At 30.2% G+C, this 16219-nt stretch overlaps 1 protein-coding gene across 1 annotated transcript; it reads right to left on the reverse strand.

Moving 5' to 3' along the window:
- Nucleotides 1-238: 238 nt before the first annotated feature.
- LOC107454883 (exosome complex component RRP42) lies at nucleotides 239-14942 on the reverse strand (the record flags this gene model as incomplete). Its single annotated transcript, XM_043051736.2, is given in 6 exon segments — nucleotides 239-379; nucleotides 1735-1890; nucleotides 4994-5117; nucleotides 10893-10963; nucleotides 12823-12988; nucleotides 14848-14942. Coding segments are annotated over 6 exon segments (705 nt in total), but the record flags the coding sequence as incomplete, so codon positions are not given.
- Nucleotides 14943-16219: the final 1277 nt, after the last annotated feature.

The following is a 16219-nucleotide window of genomic DNA, read 5'->3' on the forward strand; positions in this document are numbered from 1 at the left end:
TCATCTACCTTAATTGTATGCATGTTAAAATCTCAATTAAATAAGTGCAAATATTGTTTTGAGAACTTTTCTGAAAGCTTGTAGAATAAAAGGAAGTGTTCTTTTTTTATTTTATTTTATGAAAATGGTCATTTTGAGACAATGTTGTGAAATGAGTGAATCATACAGGTAGTAATCAATAGATTTGGTCAAATTTTATTTAGGTGTAAACTTCAGTGGGAAAAGGAAAAACAAAACAGCAAATCTTAAGAAATTTTATAGTATGCTACAAAATCTTGAACACAAATTACAATCTAAACTTATTCTTTGGTAAATCTTTCTCTGAGTGTAAAAATTCCATCAACTGTTTCTGGAAAACTGTTCCCTTTGCTTGACCCATCTAAAGTAAAAGAAACATCAACATCAATTGTAATTTTTAAAGCTCATTTTCAGCTATTATTAAATTTATATTATTACATATATTGGATGGTAAATCATTATAAGAAATTTTCTAGATTTATTTCTTTAAAGAATATAAAAATTAATTACATGGGTTGAAATAAACAAATAATAGTTAGAAAAGCAGCCAGACTGAAAGTTCTGTGATCTTTAATATTTTTTCACAACAAATTTTGAGATGGCAACCTTATAATGAGACTACACCTTAAAATAACAGAGGAAGAAGTGGAAAAAAAATATAATAAATTTTGAAAGGTTAAGAATAGGTTAAAAGCGTATAAGTAGGCTTGAAAGTTATTAATTGCACTCGGCTCCACCCCCTTGGGAGCAGAGTTCATTTCAGTGCAGGAGTAAGAAGAGAAACATCTCTGAGCTTGAAATTGAGACAACCCTTAATGTGCACCAAACAAAAACAGTTAATTCTTTTTCAGTCACTTACTTCGCTTTAACATATGCTATTATACCGTTCGTTTCTCTAGCTATTTAAATATAGTTTAAATTTAAAAACTGCTGTTTTCCCAGCAAAATGTCTCTATTCACGCAAAAAAAAAAGAAATATAAAAAATGGAGCAGAATATCAAATTTATGAAATATTTAATGTTAAAAATAACGCAAATAAATATTTTCGCTGTACGATCGCCAAATAGCAACCTTGTTTAGGATTACTCACAACCTTCTACCAAAAATAGCGAAATAGTATTGTCGGATACCACGTCATCAAGGCGGAGTCAAGTGTCAACTCCTGGTGAACGAGCTATAGTGCCATACTTACAAAAGAGTTGATACAGCAAATAACAAAAAAAGTTCTTCCAGCAAAATAAGATTAAAAAAAAAGAGAGAAGGAAAAAAAGATTCTTAAAAGTAAAAAAAAAATAAGTAAAGTCAGCCCCCTAAAAAAATAAAATTAGCTTAAAGATGCTTATTTTTAAATTCTAATCTATGATTGAAAAGAAAAACAGAAATTAAAACCATGTATGTTAGTCAAGCACTCGTTAATACTGGCAAAAAATAAATCCAAAAATTTTTGCTTTCTTAAATATTTTTTTGCATATAGAAAGAAGAAAATTGTTTGTTGAAAAAGCTGTTTATTTTTTAATTATTTGTTTTGAATAAAATTATGCAAATCCATCCTTTTAAATAAAACAATTTTACTGTAGACAATGATTATTTCTAATTGAATGATTATGATTTGTACATATTTGAGTATTAGCATCACTAGGCCTTCTACAGAAATAATACATGCGTCAATGACTGCTCTTGAGGGTTTTTGAAAAAAATGAGAGTTAAAAAATATACCTCTATGGCATCCTGCACACTCTCAATGTGAATGCTGCCAGATTCTCCTATCTGTTTCATCCTGACAACTTCTTTTGGAGAAACAGCCAACACCAACTTTGCTATACAACAGGATTCCTCCTCTGCTGTTGCATCCACTATAAATTCTCCACCTATCTACACACACAATCATTATTATTATCTACCCTCAAACGTCACACTATAAGTACAAATGAAACACTGATGGCACCTCCATTGGTAATTTCAAATTACGAGAAACTATGTTACTGCAGTAACAAGGTTGCGGCTCAAATCTGAAGAAGAAAAGAATTCCCTGTACACATTATACACAATATATTAACAGGAATCACAACAATTACTGCCCTCTTGTGTGAGCTATATTGAACTAACTATATTTAATTAGTTATAACTGTTGGGAAAGTTAAAAAAAGAACAGCTGAATATACTTAAATAATACTAGAGCAAATGAAATAGTTTAGTATAGCTGAAATATCATCCTTAAATAGAATTGCCTGTATTTTCCTAGTTTGTAAAGGTGAAATCAAAACTCCCTGTTATTTTAGGTGATTTTTAAATTCCCTTTATTTTCCAGGTTTTCCCTGTAGAGTGGTAACCTTGATTAAGATATGAAATTTCAAATGCTGAAACAAGGTTATCAAACAAATTATGGCAGGGGCATTGGGAATTATCTTGCATTTTGAAAGCATAATTTTCTGTATTTGAAACGCTTACTCTAGGTTTACTTTAATTCACTTTCCCCTAAACTTATCAATTGTGTACTCTCCATGCTTTTCTATTGGGAGATTTCTCCAATTTGTTTACATTTTGAAAAAATTCTCCTCAGCATTTTAAATTCTTCTCTAATGCCTTGCGAGCACACTTTTTTCTTTATAAAAATTATCAATAGAAGGTCCCAATGCAGCAATGCTGAAGAGTTTTCTTTAGGAAAGTAAAAAATTTTAGTATTCTTTTCTGCAGAAATTTTCGAAAGATTTGTTTTCCTTGTATCGGAAGGGGAAAAAATACTTATGATTTTTTCTAATCTTATGAGAGAATAATGAAAAATAAAGAACAATGAAGTAAAAAAAAAATTGGTTTTCTTTTTGGCAGAAATTTTCGAAAGAATTTTTTTCTCTAGAATTCATAGCTGTCAACATGGATAAAAAAAAAAAAAAAAAAAAAAAAAAAAAAAAAAAAAAACAGGAGATTTCGCAAAATACAAATTTTATGATAACTGTTTCATAATATACTAAACATTTTATACAAAGGGAATTTTAGGGATTTTTATAGTTATCAAAATAGAAAGACTGCAAAATTTTCCAGTTATGATTGACATTCAACATACTTGAAAAGTTATGTATTATGTTTACTTATAATTTCGAATATTAATAGGCATTTAATTTATCAAAGATAGTTAAATGATTTCTTAATGAAATTTAAAAAGTTTTGAATAAAAACAAGACTAAAAATTTTAGAACAAAATTAAAGGTTCTAAACTGATTTTTATAAATGAGGCAAGCTTCATTATGTATTAAAAATACTTATTTAAGTATTCAAGCAAGCAATAATAATTGGTAAAAATATTTTATTTCAATAGGGATTTTTTTTAGGAAACTTACAATTTTAGGGAATTTTCTAAAATGTACAAAAACCAGAAGAATTTTAATTAAACCAGTAGACCAGGAGAAACTGGCAAAATCCAGTAGAGTTGGCAGCTATGAGAATGGTATTTAAAAGATACCTTTCTCCTACATCAGAGGGGAAAGAAAAGTTCATGATTTTTCTATTCTAATTTGAGAATAAAAAATATCCGATAATGACTGGCGTCCGCTAGAATTTCATTTAAATAATACATTTATAAAAATAAAAAAAAATCTGAAATTGCAAAACTTCAAAGAACAGTTTTTATTAGAAATCATATTCTTTCTTTCCTTTTCTAAAGAACACCATATTTTAAATTTTCATAAATTTCGACTGGGAGTGGGGATTATGTTATAAATTTAACAAAATAATAAATTAGTTAATCGATGTGAAATTGGTTCCTCTTTTTTTTATTTATTTGGGTGAAATAAAATCTATCCAATATTTTTAATACATTCGGCACAGGAAAATTTTAAATCACACTTTTGAGTCTATATTGTTCAAAACTCATGCGCTCATTTCATCATGCAGTGTTTTGATAATTTTTTCGGCAATTATTGCAATGCATTTTTCTTCATTTTTAAATTCTGATGTTTGTAATCACGACGATAAGTCATTAATATTCTCGTTATTTTTAAAAAAATATTTATATTATTACGGGACGCGAAGTTTGAATTGCTGATTACTTTTTTACAAGAGATCACTCAAGAATTCATGCAAAGTTCCAATCATTCATTCGACAGTTATTGCTATGGATTTTCACATTTCGAAAAATAACAAGTCACGATGTTTTCTCATACAACTTTCAACCAACAATTAGTTCAATTTTTTTTAGTGGATTATTTACTTTTAATGTGACTATTTTTTTTTAATAAGCTTTTTATTTGCTAGTGCTACCAATTTCCACAGGGTTTCTAAAAATCTGGTTATTTTTCAGTTGATTTTATTTCTACACGCAAAATTTTAATCACAGATACAAATAATCACTTTCTGACACATTCAATTTATGCCGATAGTATTGTAAATCATATTAAGCCTATTATGAGAACAACAAGGGTCAAGGCATATATATGCCTTGGATGGACATAAAAACTTTGCACTCTTTCCACAGAACCCCTTGGAATAACTTTTGGAAACAACTAGTATAGACCAGTGACATAGTTATGGGGAGGGTTCGGGGACAAAACACCCTCCAAAATTAAACATTAATTGAATAATTAACTATTATACAGTAAGTAGGATGTAGATATAAAAAAGTTTTCATTATTCATTTTTTTGTAATTTAAACTTTTAGAATATATATGTATGTAGGCAGGTAGGTACTTTATTTAGGTTGCACTAGAGCTGATAACCACTTTACGGTGAAACAGTTCAACGAGGACCGATACTGCGCACCCCCTACACAAGCTAATCAAAGTGGTTGCCCACCCACTCACTGACCGCAGCTAGCGATGCTTGACTTTGGTGTTGTACTGGGAACCGCGTTGTTACGATCAGTCCACTGCAGGACAGAATATATATGTATTAGAAGGAGATGACCTATAACCCTTCTTGAACATATATAAAAACTACGCCTTTGGCCTACAAATGAAAGTGGAATTAAAAAAATAGAACTCACCCTATAGAGAGTAATGAGTATTGGAAGATTGGTAACGTCCAATGAAAAAACATCGTAAGGATCATCAGAGATTTCTATCTCAGGTTCATTCTCATCATCACATTTCACGCTCACACAATGAATTCTTAAAAAAAGATTGAAATTTGTTTTCAACAACAATTCATATTTTTGTAGAAAAATTGCCAAAAATGTGGGGATAGTAGATTTGGAAAATTTTAACCTTCATATACAAGGAGTGATCAAATGAAAAGGTACGAAATGACGTAAAAACGCAACAGTTAAATATTTTCATATTCCGCTATGGGAGACTGTAGTGAGACATCTCGGGATGCGATTGGAGTCTCTGACTGGCATTGGAGCATGCGCTGGTGCCCACATGCGCAGGAGAGAGCAGAGGCTCTTATCAAAAGCGGCGTCCAAATGATGCGGCAGTCCGTATGAGGACAGGATGGCGTTTGCGTTGCAAAATTCGACGATTGAGGAGCAGCGAGGTGTTATCCGATTTCCTCGAGCACAGAAAAACCATTAACTCCTATGTGTACTGTGAGACACTCTGACGCCTATGCAGGTCCATTAAGAACAAAAAACCGTCGCTGCTCACGGAGGGAGTGGTTCTGCTCCATGATAACGCGAGTCCACACGTCTCCATAGTCACATACATGGAACTGGCCAAGTTCAAGTGGGAGACGTTGGACCATCCGTCCTACAGTCCGGACATGTCACCCTGCGATTTCCACGGGTTTGGTCCACTGAAGAAACACCTGAAAGGGAAGCTCTTCTACTCGGACGACATACTCAAGGACGCAGTGAAGGACTGGGTCTCGTCACGGCCACAGGAATTCTGGGAACAAGGAATCCTGCGTCTTGTTCATCTGTGGGATCGTTGTGCTCAGGCCTATGGTGAATATTTTGAATAAAGTCTACATTTGTACCCACCGTGTCGTTTCGTACCTTTTCATTTGATCACCCCTTGTATGAAAAGGTACCCCATCATAGAATCGAGTTAACAAGTCTTATATACTAGTGAATTGGAATTGTATTTTTAAAGTGTTAGACACACTACAGTACTTCTTTACCAGAATTATAGGTGGCATAGAATTCGATAAACTTATCGTGAGAGATGATGACGAGTTTGCATCTCATCATCAGCTCTCAGAATTAGTTCTGCAAAAATAGTACTTACTAATATTGTGTTAGTCCCAGTGGCAGAATTGCAGCGACAGGGCGACATTGTCGAAGAACATTAAAGATTTCTTGCAGAAAGATCTTTCTTTTATACAGAAATTCACACATGCATTTAGATAATCATGCATGAATTTAAATCATGAATTTAGATAATCCCTTTTTGACATGCTCAATTTACGCCAATAGTATTGTAGATCAATGTAATTTTTGGATTTTATTTTCGGCAGTTACATATATTAATTTTCACATGGTAACGTTGAGACATAATGTTGGAAATATATCAGGCATATAAATATCCTGATATATTTCCAATAATATGGAATACTCGAATTGTGCATTTCAATATTTACTTTTTAAGGCAATAATTCTATCCAATTTTTGCCATTTATTTTTATTGATATCTCCATAGTTTTTAAATCCGATATTTTTTATATGATATTATTTATTTCAACAACCTAATCTTGAAATGAAACACATATTTGAGGAGTTTGATTCACATGATTTTTAATTTATTTGATGACTATTTACTGACTACGAAGAAGGAAAAAAATTTGTGCGTCCCCTCCCCCCAACAAAATGTGAGAATATCATCCATAATATGAGAATCAAAAATTATTACATGTTTAATTAAAATATATATATATAATTTTTGTAAACACAGTGCTTTTGTTATTTTAAATTAGTTACATATATGTTTGTTACTATAAAAAATATCCTGCAGAAAGATATTAGTGACAGAGAATTTTTGTTGCAGTTAGCTCAAAAAAATTCTGCCACAGAGGTATTTTAATAAGAAAATATATATTGTACAAAGTCAGTTCAAACTTCATTTATAAAAACAGGTAATGCAGAACCGTAAGGAAAAGAACTAATGTGAGGACAATTTATTTCCTACAGCATTGATTCCAACAAGAAGGTTAGAAAGAAATTCATTCATTTGATAACACAAGTAATGTTTTTGAAACTGTTTTGAACAAATCAAAAGCTTTATTAATAGTATTTAAACCAAAGAGTATTATACTATAGGACTGTTTAAGAAAAAACAAAATTTCTGCAACTATACCTATAACTTAAATAAACTTGTACAGTAACTGGGAGAGACTTTGAAAACTACTGGTTCTTAGGACCAAGGACTCATATGGATCTGAGTTTTTTTTCTCTAGAAGTCCCTATTTAAAATATGATATCCCTACCTTTTCACCCATCCCTTAATACTCACATTTGTAATTCGTCTATCTAATGATAAACAAAACAAGAAAAGTTATATATAAACAAATAAAGCTTTTAGTTAGAGCTGCTCAAACACCTGCATCAAGAAAAATATATATGAATATATAAGAAACAATTAAGAATGAAAGAAAGGGAAAAAAAGTATAAGAAAAATTCAGAATTTATAATTTATTAACTGTTCATAAGCAGCAAGTACATAGAATAAAATAAAAACACAAAGAAAACAAGGACAAAAAAAAAAAAAAAAAAAAAGAAAAAAAAGGGGAAGAAATAGATTTTGAAGAGAAATGTTTAAAATGGGATTTTTTTTTTCTTTTTAAATAATTATTTCAAACTAGAAAATGTAACAACGAAAATATATAATCTTGTCATCAGCTCTCACGATTATATCTGCAAAAATAGTGCTTACTAATATTGTGTTAGTATAAAAAGTCAAGCATTCCCTTAACAGCCCATTGTAAGCCAAGAGGATCAGGGAGGTTAAGGCTCCACAATTTCATGACCAACGACACGATTTTGGCAATGATTGTTTACTTCCCAGACTGACAATTACCCATTGATATGAAATTGGGTGGGCTTCAAGCCCCCACTGAGGATCAAACCCCAGTTCTTCGCGATGACAGTTCAGTGCCTTAACCACTAAGTCATTGTGGCTCTTGTGTTAGTATAGCCCGAATAAAATACGATTTTGGCAATGATTGTTTACTTCCCAGACTGACAATTACCCATTGATATGAAATTGGGTGGGCTTCAAGCCCCCACTGAGGATCAAACCCCAGTTCTTCGCGATGGCAGTTCAGTGCCTTAACCACTAAGTCATTGTGACTCTTGTGTTAGTATAGCCCGAATAAAATACGATTTTGGCAATGATTGTTTACTTCCCAGACTGACAATTACCCATTGATATGAAATTGGGTGGGCTTCAAGCCCCCACTCAGGATCAAACCCCAGTTCTTTGCGATGACAGTTTAGTGCCTTAACCACTAAGTCATTGTGACTCTTGTGTTAGTATAGCCCGAATAAAATAAAACAATACAATAGTCTGAGGACCATAAAAGATAAGAATAGAAATAATAAAAGAAAAGAGTAATCAAAATTTTATCTATTAAAAATATCACAAAAATAATTACTCATTTCAGGGGATCTTTTTGTAGTGTATCTACCACTACAAATACATAATTCCCATTCACTAAGTGTATAAGACACGTTAACTCAATTCTAGATCAGGGTATCTTTTCATAGATGAAGGTTGGCATTGTCGTTAACTCACTCTCAATAAATTTTGGTGATATTAAATGTTGTTTCAGTACTCAGAATCACAAGATACAGAAATAACTTTGCATGCATTTAAGGGGTTGCAACAGAAAATTAAAATTACAAATATTTTGTACCTTGAGTTATTCTTAAGGCACAACATGCTTGTCCCAAGATATAACAATAAAATCATTCATTAAATGAATTCAAATGATAATTAAACCAGCAATGAAATTTATAAAATATTTTGAAACAAGAAATCTCTGTTTTAACATCTTTACTTATTACTGGTTCTGCTAAAAATAGCAGTTGAATGAGTGATTGCATATTAAATTCATCCATAAAAAAGTTTCTGATACAAAAAAAAATCAGTCATAAGAGTTTTTTTTTATAAAATTGTCCTAAAATTTTTGATACAATTCAAGTAGAATGAATTTCTGTTCAACATGTCAAATTTGCTTAAATTGAGATGTTGATACCAGGGTTCATACAGAGATCAGAAGAAGAAATCCAAGGAGTATCCAAGGAGTTCAAAATTTAAAAACTTTGTGTAAAAGATAACGAGACAGTTTTTTTTTTCCAAATTAAAAAGCAGTTATTATAAAGAACTTGCAAAAATGTATATTTTGCGTAAGATATTTTTTTCTAATCCTTTTGATATAAATTTTGACTTTGTCAGACTTCATCAAGAAAAATAAATAAAGTTATCACTTTCCCACCTAAATACATTTTCCAGTTTCAAATATTTTAATAAATCTTGTTAAAGTATAGATGTTAAAGATTAACATAAAAACCTACCAATCTTATACTTTTAAATTTTAATACATAAGAAAATCTAGGGCATCTTATACAAAAAAAAAAAATTACAGTAAATCATTAATTAAGTTTGCTTGCAACATGTAGAATTAAAATAATTTGCAGTTATTTTTTTAATCAAACTCTTGCAAAATAAATTTTTTTCTTTTAAAATTTTTCTTAAATTATTAGATTTTGACAGCAAATTCATCAGCGGACTTAGTAAGTTCATCTATGCAACGCAATAATCTAAGGAGTTTCTAAGGACTAATTTGGAATATCTAAAATGAAAATCTAAGTAGTTTCAAGTACTCCTTGGAGACTTTTTTTATTTCCAAGGAGTATAAGGAGTCTGTACGAACACTGGGTTTAACCCCTTACCAATTTTTTTGAAAAGAAAAAAATCAACATATTTTTTCATTTCATTAATAAATACAAGGAACTTAAACAAAACATAATACACAAGTTCTAAATTGACATTTTAATTTTCTTTATGTGTAAAAAATATTTAATTTAAAATCAGTTTACTATCTCAAATATCGGGCAAATGAAAAAAGGTAAATATGAGTCTTTGTATATGTTCATCATCTGAAAAATCATCTGCATTACTTCCACTTTCGCTCACGAACGCCATTTTCTTTTACTCTTGTTGCTATGTAAATTCATCAACCATCGTATATACAATTGTACAAAAACGTTTGCAGTCCCACAAATAGCAAAACTCCCTAACAAAAATTGGCAAACTTCCAATCACAGCAAATTATTATTGTTTTTTGTTTTGCTTCCAGTCGAATAAAAATGTGATAAAACAAAAAGTATCTATGCCAGAGTTTACCCGGGATAATCAGGGACACGGTTTATTATGTCAGAATGCATATAAAATACAAAGAGCTGGTGAGCAAGAGTGATAACATCACTCAATATTTTTTGAAAATTAAAACTTATAAATAAAAACTCAAATATATTGTTTTTGACAGTGTAAATGGCAACCATAATCCAGAAAATAATTTATCGTCAAACACTATATCTAATATAAGAAATTTTTACAACTATATCAATAAACTTTTAAATTTTAACTTTAAAGTTTCAAAATACAAAGGTACTAGTACAAAATTTTAAAGAAAGAAATGAAAAAAAATGTTTATTAAAAAGAAAGCATTATTTAAAAATTAAATATGTTAGCAATTTATATAAAATAAAAATAAAATTTATTTTTTTCTCAGAGAAAACTGAAAATGTGTTTATTTTATTAAATTCAAAACTTCTTTAAATTTCTGTTAATTTTTAGACGAATTGACGCTGATACTAAGAAATAATAAGGGGATCTATAATTGATCATGAAACTGAATAGTCACTCTCGTGAAAGACGAAATTATTTTCTACGACCTTCTTTGGAGAGTTCATTTTAAGGCGTTAAAAAAGCAATTCAACATACTTTGTGTTATACAATGCAACTTTCGCAGCAATAGATGCAGCATCAATATAATTTCCACCATATCCTAAAACCTAAATTTGAAGAAAGTAAATTTTTAATCAGATGAAAAAGCATATCATAGCAACTGAAAAAATTTTTTAAACCTCAAAAAAAGTTCATCAATCTATTTATTTCAATTTAATTTAAAATGTAATATTTAGGAAACGAAATATAAAAATATTTACATTTAAAAAATTTATAATAAACATAAAAAATATACATTAAAATAATACTAAAAAGTTGCGTGAGCTCGTAAAATGAAATTTTTTTTTTATACCTTACCAATCATGTTAGTCTACAAAATACTTGTTCAAAAGAAACTTTGCTAAAAGTAGAAATAATAGTGGCTGAATTTTTCAGGCTTTCTGTGACTCTCTAATACTAATATCTTTCTGCAAGATACTTTTAATAATTACAAATATACATCTACTAATTTAATATAACAGAAGCAGAGTTGGCAAAGTTTAGGACAGAATGGATTAATCAACGGTTTAAGCAGTCTTGGCCAAAACTGTCTAAAACCCATTTACTCAAATTATGTCGTAACTTAAAAAAAAATATTATGAAAAATAAAATGCTAATTTTTGAACAAGAAGCAAAATGAAGAAAATTATTTGCTTTATTAAAAAATTTTCATTATTATTTTTAATATTGCATTATTTATCCTTATGCAAAAATATAATTTATCAGTATTAAAAGCATATTTAAAGGATAAGGTATTCACTTTTGTTCAATGAAATGTGGAGCTTCAAAAATTATAAATCTTCTCCTGTAATTTTTCTTTAATAAGTTTAAGAAAAATTAAAAAAAAAAAGTATCAAATATTCATTAATATATGTAATTATTATGTGTTACACACATAGAATTTTCAGCTTTTACTAATGTTCCAGTTTTTGGACACTTTAAGACAGTACAGGACAATTTTTGTCAGTTTAGGACAATTTAAGACATTAAAACCAACGTGTCCTGTCCAAAACCACAACCCTGAACAGAAGCGTTACCTTCAACAAATAAATAAATCGGATCAAATAAAATAATTTTTTTATTGAATATGTAATACATTTTTTTTTTAAATTCTAATATTATGTGCAATATTCTCACATTTTGTAGGAAGATAACACGCAAATTATTTCCTTTTTCGCACTTTGTAAATCATCATCACATTAAAAAAAGGAATAAATAAAAAGAGTGAAATTTGTAGCAGTAACTAATGAAAAAAAAAAATCAATTAAAAACTTCACTGTGTTTTCCCAGTGTATATTATACAGAATATATGAAGAGGAAACACACAATCACTGTGCTCCAATGAACTATAGTAGGATGAAGTTGCTAGTTTTAGTTGCTGTAAAAACTTGGAGAAATAAGAAACAGTTCAACGTAAAACAAATAATGCTCTAATAAATGAAATAATATAACATAGCTGAACTATCATCTTTAAATATCCCTTAGACTGCACTATGAGAGGCCTGTATTTTTTAAAAGACAAAAATTAGAAATAAAATTCCCTGTATTTTCCAGGTTTTCAATGTGGAGTGGCAACCCTGCCCTAGATCCAACCTTCATTCAGTTTTACATTTTATTTTATAACCGTCGTCCAACAGTTGTAATTTTGAACCAATCCAGAAGAGAAGGAAACTCCTGGATCAGTACCCCCAGAGGTATTGATTTGTCATGGAAACACGGAGCACTTTGTGATTCCACAGATTTAACATGCATCAGCCATTAGTTACTACACGGAGAGTCTTCGGGCGGAACGGATTGAACCCACGACCTCTTGGACATTGTTTCAGTGCCCTACCAACCAGGCTATCAGAGCCCCTTCACTCAGTTTGAGAAGAAAAAACAGGGAAGATTATGCAAGGCAATAATATAATAAAAAATTTATACTGACCATAATATCAACATACAGAACCCACGCTTGCTGTCCTGGGATGACGCATAAAGATTTCAGATCAACCGATTTGTCATCATTGCAGTTTTGAGTCAAAAGTGTACTTACATCAGAGGCAAAGTCATCTCCCCCCTTCCCCTCAAAATCTACGTGTGCGTGAGGAGTGCTGTAAATAATAATGAATAATTTATCAATAATTTATCTAAGGAATTATATTCATAAATAAAAATATAACATTATAAAAATAATTATTTTTCATTGTTTTAATTCTATTCAAGCAATGGAATAATTTAATATAAGGTGGCCGAGCGCTCGGCGTGCTTGACCTAGAAGCCTATGGTCGGGGATTGGAATCCTGTTTGGGGTTTGTCTCCTGTTGTGTGACAAGTAAATATGGTCTATCTCACGAATGGGTATCAGTGGCGGCTGTAATGTAACTTGTCTCAGTGGCTCAAGTATCCACTTGGTTATGTCAAATATACATAACACTTAGCCTCTTCTGTCAAGAAGAATGTAATAGAAATAAAAAAAAAACAAAAAAAAACAATAATAATCTTATTGCATTACATTGCTTTATGTTAAATTTTTTAAGAGAGTTCTTAGCATACAGAAAACTACTAAATAATGTGCCATTTTTACCCAGTGCTACTCAGAAAAAAGGGCACATTATTTACAAGGTGTTCTGCATGAACAGTATGAAATTCTTTAAAAGCACAGTGAAACCACGGTGAGTTGGACGTTCAAAGGACCAAGAAAACTGTCTGCTTAGGAAACCCTAATTCAGAAATCTAATCATGTAAACTGATAAAAACTAACATGATAGTTAAAAAAAAATAATTTACAAATGAAATAAGGAATTACATATCAAAGAAAAGTTTGTTTTAAATGGTTTTGGATAATCAGATTTCTCTTTTCCCTTTCTATGACATTTTCTCCAATTTGATCATTTTTTGGTCAGATAAAAATAACTTAAATAATCCTCATTATAAACAATGCAATGACTTTGATTTAGTCTTGATCTATTTTTATAAGACTATTTCCGCACAAGAATCCAAAAGAAGCAGCAGCAAATTGGAAATGTTTTTTCCATTCAATTGTAGGGTTAAATTTAAAAATATGATCAAGTTTCAATCAAAGTTTTTCAGAAATTCAAAAATTCTAGACTCTGATTCTAAATGTCAGAAATACAGTGTCATTTGACTCGCTGCTACAATAGAACTCTGCACACTGTCACAATAGTCAATCGTTTCTAAACATTTTCTAGGTCATTTGTGAGAATTACAGTTTCCATCTTTGATCATTTAACCCATTCTCATTTAACAAGCAAATTGTCTTTCTTTCAAAACATTTGAGACATAGCAAAAAGTCTCTAGTTTCATGTTGCAGTTGAGTTTGATTGAACAGTACAAAGACCTATATCTGGTTGTCTCGTTTAAGATATCCGGTTGTCTCGTTTACCAGAGGGGTCTATTTTCTAGACACTCTTTAACAATCAAAATAAACAAATCTCTTTTTCTCAAAGAGATATATATATATACACAGTGAACACTCGCTACTAGGATATACAACACAATTACTCTCTCTATTACGATAATGCTTTGCAGTCCTGACAAACTTTCATATGAATTAATGTCATTCTCCTCTCAATATTACGATATTTTCTGAAGCTCTCCTTGGGGAATACCCTATCTTTAACGTAGAGCAATTCAACATAAACAAGATCACTAAGATTGCTGTCTCTGAGTGTATTTTTAACCCATGGGTACATCTGATCTTTCGTGGACATGACACCATCACGACGGTAAACATTCTTTAGACTTTTAGATGTTATTCTATCTATAAAAAAGTGTCGTTGAATGAAATTGGCATATTATCCTAAGGACCTATTATAGGGAAAAATCTTTTTTGCAGACCATTCCGGATAAGAGACTTCCTATTGCATTTTTAAATTTAGAGAATATTTTTTGTCGGAACATTCGATATTTGAAGAAAAAAATTTACTGTATAAATATTGTAGGCTCTTACATATCTATTGAAACTTCGATTCGGCCTCGGTCAGGAGAAGAAGCTAGGGGCGTACTCAACTCAGCTTTGACTCCAGCTAAAAGCTTTGTATCACCCTGGAATGAAAAATAGCATCTCAAATAATATAAGAATTATAGCATCATGTAGTCATTCACTATCAAAAAAGAATGCATATTAAAATACAACACAAAATAATTGCTTAAACAAAAATGGTGAATTGCATTAATGTGAATTTCAGAAACATGTTCAATCTTTGGAGGTTAAAACATTTGTACCAGAAACTCACAAAAGAGATATAAAGCACAAGAAATAATAAAATACAGTGAATTCTCCCTACTACAATATCCAATGCAACAATAACTACCTCTACTTCGATTATGTTTTGTGGTTCCGGCGAATTTGCATATAAACCTAAGTTATTCTTCTCTCAATATTACGACATTCGCTGAAGCAATAAACCCCTGTAAAATGATTTTTTTTTCTCCAGATTTCAACCTTATTTTCTCCATTTATTATTGGTTTTTAAATAATGTAAAAAATCTTATTTTATCATCATTTGTCATTTTCCCATTTTTTTTCTGACAAGAAAAGACTCACTGTTGACCCCCCCCCCCAAGAACTTCCAATTTTAGAATTACATCCTTTATCTCTTAAGAAGTCACTGATGTAACATTATCATCTGATTTCATTTACTTCACGTTAAAAGCTGATCATGAGTCACAAACTACTACAAGCATATCACATTATCAACAGAAACAGAATTTTTTCCGTAGAGGGTGGATGGAGCACCAATCACAAATAAAAATCATTTTCGTACTTTGAACTCAATACAATTTGTTTATTCATTCTTCTGACTGTTGGTTGACTTTACAGTCAGGAGAATGAACAAACAAACAAAAATATCGGATTATTTTCAATAAAAACGGTTTTCAGATATGTTTGCAATCTTATTTTACTACAATTGTTTTAATATTTAAACATAATTAACCAATGTTCAAATTAATATATACATTTATATTTAATACATATATAACATTAAAATTTAAAAAAAATCTTATTGTGTCCACAAAGCATGTAGGTCCTCAATATAACAATATATCCCTCTAATACAATATATTTATTTGGTTCCAAAAATATTGTTGAAGTGAGGTTTTACTGTAAAAAAAGGAGCATTTAAAAAAAATAAAAACTTCTTGAAAATTGAAAAGTTGACATAATCATTAAAATTAAATACTACAAGTAAGTTAATATGATAACAACTGCATAATTTTAAGCTAAATTATAATTATAGAATTTTGGTGAAATTATTTTAGTTGGAATGAAGACTTGAGTGTTGATTCATTGTTGATTTAACCAACATTTTTTTAAACTA

The sequence above is a fragment of the Parasteatoda tepidariorum genome, chromosome 8, assembly GCF_043381705.1.
Source record: "Parasteatoda tepidariorum isolate YZ-2023 chromosome 8, CAS_Ptep_4.0, whole genome shotgun sequence".
NCBI classification, from domain to species: Eukaryota; Metazoa; Arthropoda; class Arachnida; order Araneae; family Theridiidae; genus Parasteatoda; species Parasteatoda tepidariorum.